The sequence below is a fragment of the Cnephaeus nilssonii genome (assembly GCF_951640355.1).
Source record: "Cnephaeus nilssonii genome assembly, chromosome: 13".
NCBI classification, from domain to species: Eukaryota; Metazoa; Chordata; class Mammalia; order Chiroptera; family Vespertilionidae; genus Cnephaeus; species Cnephaeus nilssonii.
This window is the reverse complement of record NC_137084.1, coordinates 545,663-562,677: the sequence shown is the minus strand read 5'-3', so window position 1 is coordinate 562,677 and position 17,015 is coordinate 545,663. Positions and strand designations below refer to the sequence as shown.

The following is a 17,015-nucleotide window of genomic DNA, read 5'->3' as shown; positions in this document are numbered from 1 at the left end:
TTTTTACAGGGTTTTCAAAAAATATGTTTATTGATGTCAGAGAGGAAGGGAGAGGGAGAGGGAGACAGAAACACCAACGGTGAGAGAATCATGGATCGGCTGCCTCCTGCATGTCCCCCACTGGGGATCGAGCCCACAACCCGGGCCTGTGCCTTGACGGGAATTGAACCTGGGACCCTTCAGTCCACAGGCCGACGCTCTATCCACTGAGCCACGCCGGCCAGGGCTGGCTGCCCTGTTGGGACTCCATTCCCAGCCTGCCCCACTGAGTCTGTGCGTGAGGCCGACCCCGACCCTGTCCCACCTCCGCATGGAGGGCACGGCTCGCAGCTCAGTGAGGGGACGGGGCGGCCCGGCTGTGAAGCAACATCAGTTGTCCTGGAGCAGCCGAGGGTCCCCCGAGGGTCGTCCTGAGCCCCAAAGGTCGTCCAGGTGGTGAAGGGCGGGGCTCCCCGCAGAGCGCCTGAAGAAGCCGGGCTCCTGGGGCTGGCGGCCTCGGGCTCTGAGAAGCAGAGGCGCCAGGAGGCCGTTCTGGGACCCGGAGGGGCAGGCGAGGTGCTGGGGCAGCGAGGGGACCCCCTGGCCAGGAGGGACCGGGCGGGGTGAGTGGAGGACGTGGCCGGCAGGGCTGGCTGCGAGCCGAGGGGGGCTGCCTGGCTGCTGGGCCTGCGTCCTCCCTGCTCCCCGTGCCTGGGGAGCCCGGGGGGTGCCCAGGGTCACAGGCCCTGCCCGGGGCTGTAATCGGGGGGCCGGGAGCACCAATCACGGTGCTGGGGGCCAGGGCGCCTGTGAGGTCAGGTCTTGGTGCGGCTGGGGACCCTCAGGGGGAGGCGGTCCCTGTGCCCGCAGACGGGCCGTAGAGTGGCGTGCATGTGGGTCTGGCACCTTCCCCAACGACCCCCCCCCCTCTCTGTGTGTGGCCGGGGTCTTCTAGAACCGTGGTCGGCAAACTGCGGCTCTTTGGCCCCTTGCGTGTGGCTCTTCCGTAAAACACCACGGCCTGGGCGAGTCTATTTTAAGAAGTGGCGTTAGAAGAAGTTTAAGTTTATGCCGAAACCGGTGTGGCTCCGTGGATAGAGCGTCGGCCTGCGGACTGAAGGGTCCCGGGTTCGATTCCGGTCAAAGGCATGTACCTTGGTTGCGGGCACATCCCCAGTGGGGGGTGTGCAGGAGGCGGCTGATCGATGTTTCTCTCCCATCGATGTTTCTAACTATCCCACTCCCTTCCTCTCTGTAAAAAATCAATAAAATATATTTTTTTTAAAAAAAGAAGTTTAAGTTTTAAAAATGTGGCTCTCAAAAGAAATTTCAGTTGTTGTACTGTTGGATATTTGGCTCTGTTGACTAATGGGGTTTGCCGACCAGTGGCCTAGAACCTCAGCCTGGCCCTTGGCTCTGGGGTCCATGCGGGGGTCGGGGCGGGGCGGGGGGGGGCGGGGAGAGACGGGGGGGCGGGGCGGGGGGGGGCGCCTACCGAGGCCTCAGCGCATAGGTCCCTCTTCGGTCCAAGCTGCGGCCGGAGCGGATGGCGAACCAGAGGAAGGAGCTGAGCAGCATGGCGTACACCTGGGAGGGCGGCGCCTGGGCCAGCGGCTCCGGGAGGGGCTCCCGCCTCCCCGGGTTCCCCAGGGCCCCCCCTGTCTAGGGGAGGGAGAGAGGCGGGACCTCCACCCCAGGCCACCTGCTTGGGGTCAGCCCTGCCCTTTCCGCTGGGGGTGGGAGGGGCGGCGGGGGAGGGCGCGGGTACCATGGTGGCGAGGCCCACGCCGGTCAGGGTGGAGGCGATGTGTCCGTGTGTCCTCAGGAAGCGCCGGACGCCCTGCAGGCAGTCCTGCAGGGAGGCAGCACGGTGGGCCCACCCGCCCGCTCCGCCGTGCCAGGGGCCTGCAGTGCCCGCCGGGGCCAAAGGCAAGGGCGGGCAGTGGGGTGAGGCGGGAGGGGGAGGCTGACTTGGTGGCTGTCTGTCTGTCTGTCCATCTGCCCACGCGTTCCCCCGACAGGGCCTCCCTGCTGTGTTGGGCCCTTCGCCCGGCCGGAGCCCCGCCCCGCTCACACTTGGTATCGGGGTGACTTCGGTTGCCCTCGACGTCGGGGCCTCTGGCTCCTGGGGGGGCAGCGGCACCCAGGTTTGTCCCCCCTAGGAAGCCACCCCGGACCTCCGGGCGCAGCCCTGCAGCCTGGCCGGGGTGCCCCTCGGGAAAACGAACCCTAGCCCGGCCAGCGTGGCTCCGTGGTGGGGCATCGACCTATGAACCAGGAGGCCACGGTTCGATTCCCAGTCAGGACTTGTAGGCTCGATCCCTGTCGGGGGGCGTGCAGGAGGCGGCCGATCGGTGATCCTCCCTCATCATGGATGTTTCTATCTCTCCCTCCCCCTTCCTCTCTGAAGTCAATAAAAATATATTTAAAAAGAAAGAAAAGGAACCCCAATCAACCGTCTCTCCATGAGGCCCGCGGCTCTGGGAAGGCAGCCCTGGGCAGACCGCGGTCCAGGACGCGTGCCCGCCTGCCCGCCCTCCCCGCCGGGGTGGCTCTGCAGACGGCAGGCCCAGCGCCCGTGCCCCCTCCTGTGCTGCCCTGTCCCCATCCGGAGGCCTGAGCAACACAGGCCTCACCTCTCCTTGGGGGGCAGGAACCTGCCTCCTGCTCTCAGCCCTGCCCCTCCCGGCAGGCAGCCCCTGGGGAAGGTGCTGGGGCCGCCTCCTCCCCGGCCCTGCATCTTCCTGTCTGTTTCCTGGAGGGCGGCCAGGAGCCCAGCGATAGGGTGGATTTGTTTCCTGGAGGGGGGCGGGGAGGGGGGGCCGCGGGGCCGCGGGGGGAGGGGGGCGGTGCCAGGCCCGCTCTAGGCCTTAGGGAAGGAGGCTTCCTGCGTCTGGTCTCCCCGGAGCCTCTGCAGCCAGGTTGGTGCAGCTGGCCCTCCGGCGGGCATGCCCTCGGCTCCTCCGGGGGCCCTCAGGACGCCTGCGTCCCCCCCCCCCGCCCCCCGCAGGCTAACCGCCTCTGCTCTGCACCCTCAGCCCTGATCACCTCCACCCCCCGCGCCTCTGGAGGCTTCCGAGGGCGGGGACTGGCGCCTGGCGCTGCGCCGGGCCGGGGAGCCTGCCAGCTGGGAGCTGCAGGAATGAAGGCGTGATGGAGCACGGGGCTGCGTCCAGTGGGGGAGGACCCGCCGGTGCGGGGTCAGGCATGCCCGCCCAGCGCCCCCTGCAGCCTCCTCTCCCTCCACGGCCTCCCCGAGCCCAGCAGGGGCTGGTCCCCCAGGGCCTGGGGGAGGCTAAGGGGGGGCCGAGGCACTGGTCGGGGGCTGAGCCCCCCGCGTGGGCCCTCCCGCTCACCTGTGTGGCCGCCTCCGGCCCCCGGCACAGGTCGGCCTCCGCGCTGCCCAGGAGGCCGGAAGGGGAGCTCTTCCCGCAGCACAGGAGCTGCAAGGACAGACAGAGGGGCCTCAGGACCCGGGCTCCTGTGCGAAGATGGGAAACCGAGGCACAGAGACCAACGGACGAGGCCGGGTCAGGCAGAGACCAGGACAGGGCTGGGGCAACTGCCTCTGTGTGGGGGGGCAGGCACCAGGCACTGGGCAGCCTGCCCCCCCCCCCCCCCCGCCTACCCAGCGGCTTCCCAGGGGCAAAGGAGGGCCCCTAACACCACCCACCGGCCTGGTGGGCATCACCTGCCGGGTCAGGGCTGGCCTCCGGGCCTGCTTAACGCCGTGCCAGCCGCGGCTTGCGACCCGCCATCACTGTGGACAGGGGGCCTTGCCTTTGTTCTGGACCCACGGATTCGGTGGCGGCCCCGCCCGGGCCCAGGGAGGAGGCCCGAGCTCCCGTCCCGGCGGCATCTGTGGCCTGTGGCCTGGGACCCCGGCTCAGCCCCTGGCCCGGGCCGCTGGCTGGGGGCCGCCCCGAGCCCATTTTCTGGACCACGGGCCACCTGGGGAGGCTGATGGGCCCAGGGGCGCCCGCGAGGGGGCGGGCCCCCCACCACACTCACCGTGTCGTGGATGGCCTCCAGCTCCTGCCGCCGGGCGCTGGACGGGCTCGTCACCGCCCGGTCGTACACCAGGTCGTAGGTGTCCAGCAGGGCGTCCTCCACCTGCACCCGGAGGGTCTCCATGAGGCCCCCAGAGCGGGCCCGGCCCCCCGTCCCCTCCATCCTCCCTCCGCCAGGCGAGCTCCCCGACTCGCCTAGGTTCCCGGTCACAGTGGCTCCCCCAGACTTCAATTGTGGGGACCTCCCCCACCCCGAGAATGGCTGTTGAGGCCACTCCTGCTCCCAGGGGCCCTGAAGGATAAGCCAGAGCCCCAGCTCTGGGCTTGCGGAGTGTGGAGGGCTGGCCGAGGGGTGTCCGCTGCCTCTGTCTGTGGCCACGGGCAGGGGGGCAGGCAGGGCCGGGCCTGGGCAGAGTGGCCACGCGTGAGGTGCTCTGGCCATTTCCCCAGGATGCCCGTGCCTTTCAGGAAGCCCAAGCAGCCGGGCTCCTGGCCAGGGGAAGCCGCGGGCCTGCAGGGCCAGCTCCGGGCCAACCAAACCCCGTGGGTAGAGGACAGAGGAGAAGGGTATCCAGGGACCATGGGCCTGGCCGGGCTCTGCCTTCCCCGGCACCCTGACCTCATTGCCTCCACCCACCTAACCGCCCTGCTGTGTCTTGGCCCATGCTGCCCCCCCAAACGGAATGCCTTCCCCTGGCCATGTTATTCCGTCAGAGACACACTGGAATCTCGCCTCTTCCAGGGAGACTTCCATGATTGCTCTGGGTGCTGGTCTCCTGGCCCAGGCGAGGCGTCTGAATCCCCCTGCCCTCTGAGGCCTCCCTTCCCACCACAGAGACCTGAGCCTTCCGTCACCGCCCTACACCCCACGCCACACTGAGCTGGGACATGCTGACGGGTGCACGGGGTGCCCCAAAGGGCTGGGGTGAACGGAACACCCATGCCTGCTCCGGCCACTAACACCCGCCCTTCGGAAAGGAGGGGCAGCCCCCGCCCCTCCCCCTGCCCCCTGGAGGGCTGGGGCAGCCAGCAGGCGGGCAGTGGGGCTGTCGGGACCAGCATTTTCCGAAGCCCAATAGGAACCAGATGGACTTCTGTCCGGAACACGGCTCCGGCGCTAATTAACCTTCCTTGTGAGACACGCTCTGCGTCGTCCCAAACTCCAACCCAGCCGCTGCCTTCCCCCCATCGGGAGGGGCAGCACCCTGGGCTGGAGGGCCTGGCTGGGGGCCCTGACTCCCCTGTGTCCCAGGGAAATGAGGGTGGGGACCTGCCGGGCCACTGTGTCCTCGTGGGAGGAGCTCCTGGTGCCGATGGGCCCTGGTGGAGCTGGCCTGGGCCCGCGGGGCAGGTGGCTGTGGCCAGGAGGCCGGCTGGGACACCCCCTCCTGCTTCCCGCCCCCACCAACTGCCCTGCCCCACGAGGCCGGGGCCCCGGGGCCAGCGTGTCACGGTCACACCGCCAGGAGGGACGGCTGTGGCTGTGCTGGAGCGGCCGTCCCCACGTCCCCTGCCCAAGGCCCCGGGCCCGGTCGGGGGCCAGGCTGGGCTCTCCCTGCAGGCCTGGGCGTCCGCCCCCATCACCGTGTCCCGGGGGTGTGGAGGCTGCGGGTGCTGACCTCTGGGTGCTCCCGGCCAGGGCGCCTCACTTTAAGCTCATCTTCCAGAGCTCCAGGGGTGCCCTCAGGGTGGGTCCTCATCTCAGGTCAGGTACCGGGGGAGTCCACGTCCCCCCTTCCCGGCCCTGGGCCTGGGCTTGGCAGCTCTGGGCTGTGCCCCAACCCCCACTGTCGGCTAAACCTGCGGGGGGGGAGGTCCGGGGGGGGGCTGTGGGGGCTGCGGGGGCTCTGCAAACCCGCTCATGGGGCCCACAGTCCTTGCTGCCCCAGGGACAGTCGGGAGAAGAGTGGCCCCAAGGTGAGGTGGGGGCGGGGCCGGACCCGGAGCGGAGGACAGCGCCGCTCGGCGCACTCACTCCTCCAATGAATTATTCAGCGGAGCCGCCAGTTCATCTCCCAGGCGCCTGGGGACCGCGCTGGGCTCTCTCTCCGGCTGCGGCCCTCCGGCTGCGGCCGGCGTAATTAATCGCCTTCTCATTCGGCATTCATTGCACGGCCACCGTCCCCACTGGCCTCGCCAGCTCTGGGCGCCGGCCAGGCCCTTCCCCCACCGCCGGGGCTGCAGCCTGGCTTCGGGCCACAGGAAGCCGTGGCCGCGGCCTCCTCTGTGCTGGGGTTTCCTGTCTGTAGGGGGGCCCTGCATGAGCTGGCCTGACCCTCTTTCAGGATACGTTAGGGGCCCCTAGGGGGAGGCGGGGAGGTGGATAGGGGTTAGGGTTAGGGTTAGGGTTAGGGTTAGGGTTAGGGTGGTTAGGGTTAGGGTTTGGGTTTAGGGTTTAGGGTTGGGGTTGGGGTTGGGGTTGGGGTTAGGGTTAGGGTTAGGTTAGGATTAAGGTTAGGGCTAGGGTTAGGGTTAGGGTTAGGGTTAGGGTTAGGGTTAGGGTTAGATTAGGGTTAGGGTGTTAGGGTTTTAGGGTTGGGTTAGGGTGTTAGGGTTTTAGGGTTAGGGTTAGGGTTGGGTTAGGGTTGGGTTAGGGTGTTAGGGTTTTAGGGTTAGGGTTAGGGTTGGGTTAGGGTTGGGTTAGGGTGTTAGGGTTTTAGGGTTAGGGTTAGGGTTGGGTTAGGGTTAGGGTTAGGGTTAGGGTTAGGGTTAGGTTTAAGGTTAGGGTTAGGGTTAGGGTTAGGGTTAGGGTTAGGGTTAAGGTTAGGGTTAGGGTTGGGTTAGGGTTAGGGTTAGGGTTAGGCTCTGGACCCCCCGGAGCAGACAGCATCCCTGCTCACAGGACCTTGTGGGTGAAGGAGTCTGGCTGGACCTCTTTGGCCCAGTCAGGCATCCTCAAACTACGGCCCACGGGACACATGCGGGTGTTTTTGCCGTTTTGTCTTTTTACTTCAAAATAAGATATGTGCAGTGTGCATAGGAATTTGTTCATAGTCCGGCCCTCTAAGGTCTGAGGGACAGTGAACTGGCCCCCTGTTTAGAAGGTTTGAGGACCCCTGGGCTAGGTTGTCCCGAGGCCACGGTGCCTGCCACGTCCCTAGGTGGGGGCACAGGAGGGAGGCTCGGCCTGCCCAGGCCCTGGCACCAAACCCCACAGTCCCATATGCGGGAGGACTGATGGGGGCCCACTGAGCCCCCGCACACGCACTGGCTCACCCGCCATGTAGCAGTGCCTCTTACAGACGACGGAACGGCCCCATCAGGGGAATGAGCCGCCCCGAGCCGGATCTCTGGGGAGGCCGAGCCCGGGCTCTGAAGCCAGTTCCTTCACCCGGGCCCCCTCGTGCCACATGGGCCTGGACGCTCACACGGCCGCCCGGACGGCGGGTGGGTCCATCCAACAATGGCCCCAAAGTGACCCCGTGTGTCGGTCAGAGCCCGGGCCAGGCCAGGACGGTTTCTGTGGGGGATGGTGGCAGGGGTGGGACAGGGAAGAGGCCCAGCTGGGAGCCCTCAGCTCTCACCACCCCCTGCTCTGGCGGAGCCCCAGCTGGTCGGCGGCCTGTGACCCGTCCCTGCAGCAGGGACTCCCCCGGGGCTGCAGACACGGAGTCCGAGAGGAGGGGGGGGGGCTGCGGCACCCCAGGAGAGCTGGGCGGGGCCCCAGGGCGCCCTGGCAGCTGTCTGGACCGGGACCACCCACGCTGTGACCCAGACCGCAGCCGGGGGGATGGGTGACGTGAGCCCCAACGCAGGTCCGAGCCAGACGGCTGGCCTGCCCCGCCGAGAGCCATGGCCGCCTCTCAGGGCCTTCGAGCCTCCAAAAGCCGGGGAGTGTCCTTTCCCAATCTGGTCACGGGTGTGTGACCCCGAGTGATGCCGGGGGGGCAGGCCGTCTGGGGAGACCCTTGGGCAGGGAAGGGAGGGAGGCGTTGACCTGGGGCAATGAGCCCTGGGCTCTGAGGGGTGAGCTCCTCCCCCTCTTGGCCTGTGTCCTCCCATGCACAGACTCGGGGTGACACGGGGTGACTGCCACACTCCAAGGCCTGGCCACGCAGCCTCGGAGACTCCGGGGAGCCCTCGAGGGAGACAGGGCCGGTTTCTGAGGGTGCGGAGAGCAGGGACCAGAGAGGGTGGTCACACACCCAGCGGCACACAGCACACAGCACGAACTCCGCCCCCATCGCCTGGCAGCCGGCTCCAGGCAGGTCGGCCCGGGGCAGGGGCGAGGCCTGCACACCCCCTCTGCCCTCCGCCCAGCGCCCCGGCACCGCCCCGAGGGCCCCATCGGGAGTACAGACCCCTCAGTGCATCTTCAGGAAAGCGCCTCCCCCCCAAATCCACCCCTGAGGGGGACAGCCCTCCCCCTGTCCCTTCCCCCAACTCCTGGGAGCCATCTTCCTGGGCCAGAAGGGGGCAGGAATGAGGGTCCCTAGTCGGGGGGGGGCGTCCAAGGCTTGTACCTGCCTCCCCTCCTTCTCCTGGGAGGTGCTGCCCCCACCCCACCCCCAGGGCCCCACAGTGGCCCCCAACCGCCCCCCATCTCCTCAGTGACGGCTGGGAGGAGCCCTGGCCCTCCGCTCGGCGGGGGGCGAGGGGCACTCACCTGGGTGGGGTGGCGCAGCCTCCAGAAGGCCCCCTGCACCAGGGCACAGAAGACCAGCGCGAAGCACAGGAAACCCTGGGGAGAGGGGGGCACGTGGTCAGGAGCCCCTGAGCCCCGCTCCCCACGCCCGGGGCAGGCGCACAGGCTCCGCCCTCCGCAGCTGGGCCCTTCTCGGACCCGCTGCCATTGGTAGCGGTGGCTCCCAGGGCCTGTCACTGGCAGTGCCCACCCCACCCCCACCTCCTGGCCCAAGGACGGAGGGGATCCCTGGCCTGACTGACCCCGCCCACTGCGACTGCCCCGGGAGGGCCCTGACCCTAACCCTGACCCTAACCCTAACCCTGACCCTGACCCTAACCCTGACCCTGACCCTGACCCTAACCCTGACCCTGACCCTGACCCTAACCCTGACCCTGACCCTAACCCTGACCCTGACCCTAACCCTAACTCTGACCCTGACCCTAACCCTGACCCTGACCCTAACCCTGACCCTAACTCTGACCCTGACCCTAACCCTGACCCTGACCCTAACCCTGACCCTGACCCTGACCCTGACCCTAACCCTGACCCTAACCCTGACCCTGACCCTGACCCTGACCCTAACCCTGACCCTGACCCTAACCCTGACCCTAACCCTAACCCTAACCCTGACCCTGACCCTAACCTTAAACCTGACCCTGACCCTGACCCTGACCCTGACCCTGACCCTAACCCTGACCCTGACCCTAACCCTGGACCTGGGCCTGGGCCTGGGAGGACGTGCCCCTTGCCGTGGCCGAGCCTCAGCAGGGACAGCTGGCTTATCTTTTGTTTGTTTGTTTGTTTGTTTGTTTAAATATATCTTCATTGATTTCAGAGAGGAAGGGACAGGGAGAGGGAGAGAGAGAGAGACATCAATGATGCGAGTCATGGATCAGCTGCCTCCTGCACACCCCACCCGGGGGATTGGAATCCGCAACCTGGGCACGTGCTCTGACGGGGAATCGAACCATGACCTCCTGGTTCATGGGTCAAGGCTCAGCCCCCGAGCCCTGCCAGCCGGGCTGGTTTGTTTTTGGAAACCTCTGCAGCTGGGCTCCCCGGGCCGCAACCCTCAGGTGGGGGCAGTTCGGGCCAGGGGGGGCCCACCCAGGTCACACCCTCCCTTCGTCACACCCTGCTCCTCCCCGTGGCCATGGGCCCGGGCCCCGAACTCTCACCCCGGCCCGGACCCCCGTGTTGGAGGAGGCGGCAGCCGCCGGAGAGCTGGGCCCGGCCATGCCTCCCTCTCTGCCCCAATCTGGGGTCAGGCCTCTGAGCCTGCGGAAGCCACTGCCCATCGGGGACCCCCCCTGACAACGCACTGGTGCCCTGAGCCCTTTGGGGGGCCGTGCAGAGGGTCACCACCGGCTCGGCCCGGCCGGCCCGGCCACTGACCACACACACCGTGTCTGCAGGCCCGCAGGCCCCAGCAGCACTCGGCACCCCTCCCCCACCCCGAGGGAGGCGCACGGAGTGGCTGCCTGGGCTGACGGCATCCCCCTCCCTCCGGGACGGCCCACAGCCGGGCACCCTGCGCCTCGCGTGGGGGAGACACTCGGGAGCCCATGGCCAATCGACTAGAGAGGTGCCTGCCGATGCAGACAGACACACAGACACCGGCCAGGCCAGGCGGGCAGAGAAATGGCTCGTGTGTGTGTGCGTGTGCATTTGCGTGTGTGTGCGTGTGTGTGCGTGTGCGTGTGCATGTGCGTGCGTGTGCGTGTGTGTGCGTGTGCGTTGGGGGGTGGCTCTGTGAGAGGGTGGACCACCCACCAGCCCCCAAACTCTAGTGTGGGCGCAGGGCCCCACCCTGCCCTGATGTAGACAGCCCCCCCCCCTTCCCTGCGTCTCAGGCGGCCTTGAGGGCGCCTCCTCCTTCCTCCCCTCCCTCTCCCCCCCATCCTCCTCTCCCTCCTCCCCGCTTCTCTCTCCTCTCCCTTCCTCTCCCTCCCTCTCTTCCTCTCTCTCCTTCCTCCTCCTCTTCCTCCCTCCTCCCCATCTCCCTCCTCCCCTCTTCTCTCTCCTCTTCCTCCCTCTCCCTCCTCCTCCTCTCTCTGCCGCCTCCTCCTCCTCCCTGGCTGGCTGAGGGCTGCCTTCCCCATCTGGAACCCATCGCTCCAGGCTGCCTCCCAGGCTGGGGGCCCCGAGCCAGCTCAGGGCAGCGGCATTTCCTCCAAGCGAGCATCCCCCACCCACGGCTCCCGCCACCCTGCCGAAGGGGCTGTGGGCCGAGGATGGGCCATGGACCCCTGAGGCCTCCCCAGGGCTCGGGCTGCTGGTGTGGCCAGGGTGTCCTCCTCCTCGTTCTGAACAAAAACCCGAAACACATGGACATGGCTCCCTCCAGCCATTCGCAGGCGCTGGGCTCAGCCTGCAGGCTCGCACGCTTCCTGTCCCGGAGGCCGCTCTGGGGAGAGGCCGGGGGCGGGGGCCGGAAGGGGGGCCGCCGGGCGCCTGTCACTTTGGGAAAGATCTCCCCGCTCCCCAGCTGCTTCATATGTGCTCACACACGCACGCGCGCGCGCACACACACACACGCACGTGCACACATACACACACACACGCTCACACACACACACACACACACGCACACACACATGCCGGACACAACACGCACATGCACGCAGGCAGCTTAGTGAGCAGGTATCTGAGAGCCAGGGGGTCCAGCACCCACGGGCCAGACTGGGGGCCGCGGGCAGGGACGGGACACCCCCCCCCCCCCGGAACAGCCCTGCTGCCGTCCCAGGTGCTGCCTGAACCCCTGCCCGCAGAGGTCAGGGGTCAGGGGAGCTGGGGACACCCTGGTGCCTGGCTGAGCTAAGAACAGGCCCGAGCTCGCCAGACAAGAAACCTGGTTTGCTGCCTTAAGCCAGCACCACGTCGCCCCCTGGTGGCCGCTGCTGGCCTCTGCAGGCCTCCTCCCCAGGACTCCACACGGGCTCTGCCCCCTGCGGGCAGCCTGCCCTACTGTGCGCCCTGTTGGCTGGCCCCTCACCTGAGGGCTCCCCTCTGGGGGGACAGGCCACTGCCTGGTTGGCTTCCCTCCCTCCAGCTCCTGGCTCGGCGATTAGGTCAGCGATTTTCAACCTCTCTCACCTCATGGCACATAAAATAATAAAATTCTGCGGCACACCAAAAAACATGATATATTTTGCCGATCTGACAAGAAATATAAAGGTATAATTCTGATTCATCCACACCTGATGGCTATTGCTGTGTTGGCCATTGTCTTTTTTTTTAACTAGGTGTACTGGTTAATAATGTGGATACTGGTTAATAATGCGGATACCGGTTAATAATGTGGATTTTGTAATCAAAGAAAACACGATAATTTCAAGAGAAACATCAAAAGTGCTTTGTTCAGCCCTAACCGGGTTGGCTCAGTGGATACAGTGTCGGCCTTTGGACTGAAAGGTCCCAGGTTCAATTTGGTCAAGGGCATGTATCTTGGTTGTGGGCACATCCCCAGTGGGAGGTGTGCAGGAGGCAGCTGATCGATGTTTCTCTCTCATCGATGTTTCTAACTCTCTATCCCTCTCCCTTCCTCTCTGTAAAAAATCAATAAAATATATTTTTTAAAAAGTGCTTTGTTCACAGTAATGTCCATTGCTAGCTACACATTTCCCCCATCTTACAGGTAATTTGTGGGTACCGTCCCAATAGAACTTTTCTTGTTTTGAGGCAGGCCATTCAGAGACCCAATTTTCCACTTCTTCGTACGTTTTGAAGTGCTGCTCAGAAAGTGCGTGTGCCATCGATCGGAACAAGTGGTCATTTGAAGGAGCAAGGTCTGGTGAACACGGCGGGTGGGTTCATACTCCCCAGGCAAGACCCTTTAACGTGTCTTTAACTGGTTTTGAAGGGTGTGATGGTGCATCATCATGAAGTAAAATTACTTTGCCGTGTCTTCTGGCCCATTCTGGTCATTTTACAATCAAATCGTGGTTCAGATTGATTACTTGTTGTCGGTAGCAATCAATATTAACGGCTTCACCTGGTTTAAGAAGCTCATAATACACCACACCTTCCTGATCCCACCAAACGCAGAGCAGTGTCTTCTTTCCGAAGCGATTTGGCCTTGCAGTCGATGTTGATGGTTGTCCTGGATCAACCCATGATTTTGTGCATTTGGGATTCTCCAAATAAATCCACTTTTCATCGCCAGTCAGAATTCGATGTAAAAAGACTTTCTTTTGTGCTGTTGAAGCAACATTTTACTGATGACTTTTCGGTTTTCCATTTGTCTTTCGTTCAGTTGATGTGGCACCGATTTTCCTTCCTTTAAAATCTTTCCCATTGCTTGTAAATGATCAGAAATAGTTTGCTGAGCAACATTTAATCTTTCTGCAAGTTGTTTTTGAGTTTGACACGCATCTTCATCCAATAATGCTTGTCATTGTTGATCTTCAAACTTTTTCAGTTGACCTGGACGTTCTTTGTCTTTCACATTAAAAATCATCACTTTTAAAGCGTTTAAACCAGCGTTCACAAGTCTCTTGAGATGGAGCATGTTCACCATAAGCTTCCCGAAGTATTCAGCAGCACTTTTCTTCAAAATAATGAATTAAAACTTTCCGCAAATGCTCTTTTTTGGCATGAAATTCGACATTTTTAAGCGTAAAAATATCTATGATGTTAACACCTTCAGAAAATTTGACATATGAAGTTTTGAAGCTTCTTGTCAATCCAACAAAATAGCACACATATCAAATCGCATATATATCAACATACGAGTAACTCCATCTATTGAAAAAAATCCGCATTATTAACTGGTACACCTAGTAAATATATATATATTTATTGATTTCAGAGAGGAAGGGAGAGAGAGAGAGATAGAAACATCAGTGATGAGAGAGAATCATCGAGCGGCTGCCTCCTGCACGTCCCCTACTGGGGGGTGATCGAGCCCGAAACCCAGGCATGTGCCCTTGGCCGGAATCGAACCAGGGACCCTTTAGTCCGCAGGCCAACACTCTACCCACCGGCTTGGGCGCCATTGTCATTTTTATTTTTTATTTGACAACCTTAGGGACAGAGGTCGGTGCCCCTAATAGCCAGATGTGGCATTCTTAAATTACTTGCTGGGCACCGGGTGCCACAGGTTGAGAATTGCTCCCCTGGGCTCTGCATGAGCTGGAGTCAGGGCGACACCCAGCTGGCCCTGCCCGGCCCTGCCCTGCCCATGGGCCCTGGTTGGGGCTGGGGCCGCAGCTCCAGGGGGTGACCCTGTCCCTGCCCTTGGAGAAGGTTACGACCAGGGGTCACTCAACAAACATGGATGGCACAGGCGGGGCAAGAACCCGGACAGCCCTGGGGCTCAGACCCGCCTGGGGAAGCCCAGCCCCTCTCCCCGCTGGCTTCCACAGCAAAGCAGGGGCCTCCTGGCTGGAATAGTGGGGGCTGGACCCCATACACCCCGAGCACTGAACACGCGCCAGACGGTAGCTGGGGGAGCAGGGGAGAGAGGGGGAGCCTGAGCTGGGTCTGTGGGGACCCAGGTGGGCAGGTTTGGGGACAACACAGGCCACTGCTGTGGGGCCTTGGGGGCTGGGGGGCTGGGGAGGCCCCGCGGATAGCTGCACAGGGCGGTGTGGGGCTCAGGAGGAGCCGGGGTGCAGTCCACCTGGGGCGACTGCTCAGACCCAGGCCTCAGGTGATGGCCGGGCAGGGGCGCCTTTTGCTGCCTCGCCTGGCCTCTTCTACCCGGAGAGGAAACGGCCTCCGTCTAACAGAACCGGACTCCCCCCCCCCCCCCCGGCCTTCGGGAAAGGCGCCCGGGCCTGGGTGGCCAACGCTGCCTCTCATGGGCCCAGGTGGTTCCCTGAAGGAGGGCAGGACGGGGGTGGGGGGTGGGGTGGGGGGGGGGGAGCTGGCCCACGGAGGGGGACCCTGACTGGTTTGGGTGGAGGGGTGCTTCTTGGCCTGGGCAGAGGGGCCCTGGCTGTGGTCTAGGGGGAGGGGCCTGCCTGGTGTCTAAGGGGAGGGGCCTGCCTGGTGTCTAAGGGGAGGGGCCTGCCTGGTGTCTAAGGGGAGGGGCCTGCCTGGTGTCTAAGGGGAGGGGCCTGCCTGGTGTCCAGGGGGAGGGGCCTGCCTGGTGTTCAGGGGGAGGGGCCTGCCTGGTGTCCAGGGGGAGGGGCCCTGGGGGGGCTCACATCCCTAAAGTCTCTGTTTCTGTCAGTCCCCTGTGGGGAGAGGCAGGCTCCCAGGCCTTACAGTCCTGACATTCTTGATTCCCTCCTGGGGGGTGGGGGCTGGGGGCGGGGCATGGAGGACTCACCCCGGCCATGAGGCCCCCGGCCTCCCGCACAGTGGCTGCAGCACTCAGCACAGCCCCCAGGGCGAGGAGCCCGGCCAGGCTGATCCCTGCGAAGAAGGCTGGGTGCAGAGAGGAGGGTCAGGGGTGCCCCGTGCACAGAGCCTGGTGTGAAATCCACCCGAAGTGGGGGGGTGGGTGCTGGACTTGGGGAGCCATGTCTCCCTATCAGGCAGGGACGTGCCTCCTGCCACAACCCCGTCCCCACACTCAGCAGGGCCCGAGGGAGGGAGGAGGCCCTGCCCCCACTCTGCTTCCTGCCCTCCTGGCTGGAGCCTCTGGAGCCACATGCACCCCCCCCCCCGCTCCCCCCCCCCCCCGCCCGAGCAGCAGGTGGCCACGTGGGGCTGCCCGCTTATCAGTCCAGACCCAGGCTTCCTGCAAGGAGGCTAGGGCTCAGGGTTGAGGCTAAAGCGTGGGGCCCGGGGGCGTAGGCCTGGGGCTGAGGCCGTCACCAGCCCGGGGGCCTCAGTGTCCCCCACACCCCCTCCTGGGTGCGTTCACCTCAGGTCAAGCCCTGGAGGGACCCTGTCCCTGGGAGCTGCTCAAGGCCCCCCCAGGGCTGAGCCCCCCTCTGCAGGGACACCCCCTCCGGGTCACTGCGGCCGGTCCCGCTGCCTGTCCCAGTCCCGCCCCCCCCCCCCCCCCCGGGCCTCACTTACCCCAGCGGTGCAGGGCCGGGTAGGGGGACCCCTCCGGGGACACACGGCTGAAGACGGCAAAGTGGGCTCCGAAGTAGGTGAGAGCCGCCATGGTGGCCACGAGGAGGCCCAGCAGCTGGGGGGGCAGAGCCAGCGTGGGGCTCCCTCCAGCCTCCATGGAACACCCATACGAGAGGCTCAGCTCCGGTGTTCCCCTGGGTGGTCTCAGGGAGGCCTTTGCCCAGATACCCCCGACACACACAGACCCCCCGACACACACAGATAGCCCCGCACAGGCACCCCAACACACACAGACCCCCCGACACACACAGATAACCCCGCACAGGCACCCCAACACACATAGACCCCCCGACACACACAGATACCCCGACACACACAGATACCCCCCGCACAGGCACCCCAACACACACAGACCCCCTGACACACACAGATACCCCCCGCACAGGCACCCCAACACACACTCACACAGACCCCCCGACACACACAGATACCCCCCGCACAGGCACCCCAACACACACAGACCCCCTGACACACACAGATACCCCCCGCACAGGCACCCCAACACACACTCACACAGACCCCCTGACACACACACCCCAACACACACTCACACAGACCCCCTGACATACACACACTCACCCCCCCCCCCCCAAAGACACAACCAGGGACCTTGGCTCACTCTGCACAGGGGGAAGTGGGCCCCCCAGCCCCGGTCCCCACTGTGACAGCAACCCCCAGGCGTCACTCCCACCCCCAGTGCACCCGCCACCCCAGGCTCCTCCAGGCGTCGGGCTGTCCGGTGGGGGGGGGGGGCAGACACCACCCACAGGGGCACCCACCCCAACGGTCACTCCTGGGCGCCCACCACCAGGGACCTGGGTGCGTGTCCATGGGGCTGGTGTATGTGGGGGAGCCACTGTGCTGGAGGCCCAGTCACACGGTCGCCACCCTCTCCCCTGAGCCGCCCCCCTCCCACCCAACCTGCCTGTTACCAGGACAAAGAGGCTGGTGACCAGCATCTGGCATTTGGCCACCCTGACTCGACTCCGAGGGCCCATGGTGGTCGCCTCTCCTCTCCTCCCGTCCTCCTCTCCCCTCCCTCCCCTTTCCTCTCTCCCCTCCCCTCCCCTCCCCTCCCCTCCCCTCCTCTCCCTTCCCCCTGGGGTTTCAGCTGGGCGGGACCTCAGACGCAGCTGCCCTCCCAGGAGGTAGACGGTGCCCGCCCATCTGTCAACACACCCTGAGGACTGAGCGGGTGCCCGGAAGGAAGGGCGGGCAGGAAGGGGCGGGGCGGTGGCCGGCTCTGCCATCCTGCTGCCCAGCCCCGGCCCAGGGCACCAGGGCATTGAAGGCATCAGAGGCCCGGCCCAGCAGGCACAGGACCCCTGGGGAGGAGGTGGGTGAGTAGGCGAGGGCGCCCGGGT

The 17,015-nt window shown here is 64.8% G+C and overlaps 1 protein-coding gene across 8 annotated transcripts; it reads right to left on the bottom strand.

The window, feature by feature from the left end:
• On the bottom strand, positions 1 to 16,691 carry TSPAN32 (tetraspanin 32). 8 transcript variants are annotated; one of them, XM_079787628.1, is made up of 9 exons: positions 16,577 to 16,691; positions 15,592 to 15,706; positions 14,894 to 14,991; positions 8,596 to 8,670; positions 3,991 to 4,092; positions 3,336 to 3,422; positions 1,748 to 1,831; positions 1,475 to 1,566; positions 1 to 502 (listed from the first exon to the last, which is right to left on the bottom strand). In XM_079787628.1, exons 1-9 carry the CDS (start codon positions 16,647 to 16,649, stop codon positions 332 to 334), a joined length of 897 nt encoding a protein of 298 aa, XP_079643754.1. In that variant the 5' UTR covers positions 16,650 to 16,691; the 3' UTR covers positions 1 to 331. The 8 variants fall into 8 exon arrangements, with proteins under 8 accessions (XP_079643754.1, XP_079643755.1, XP_079643751.1 ...); XM_079787629.1 differs by having other exon boundaries at positions 16,584 to 16,664; XM_079787625.1 differs by having other exon boundaries at positions 1,475 to 1,831; positions 16,577 to 16,680.
• Between the last annotated feature and the right edge of the window lie 324 nt (positions 16,692 to 17,015).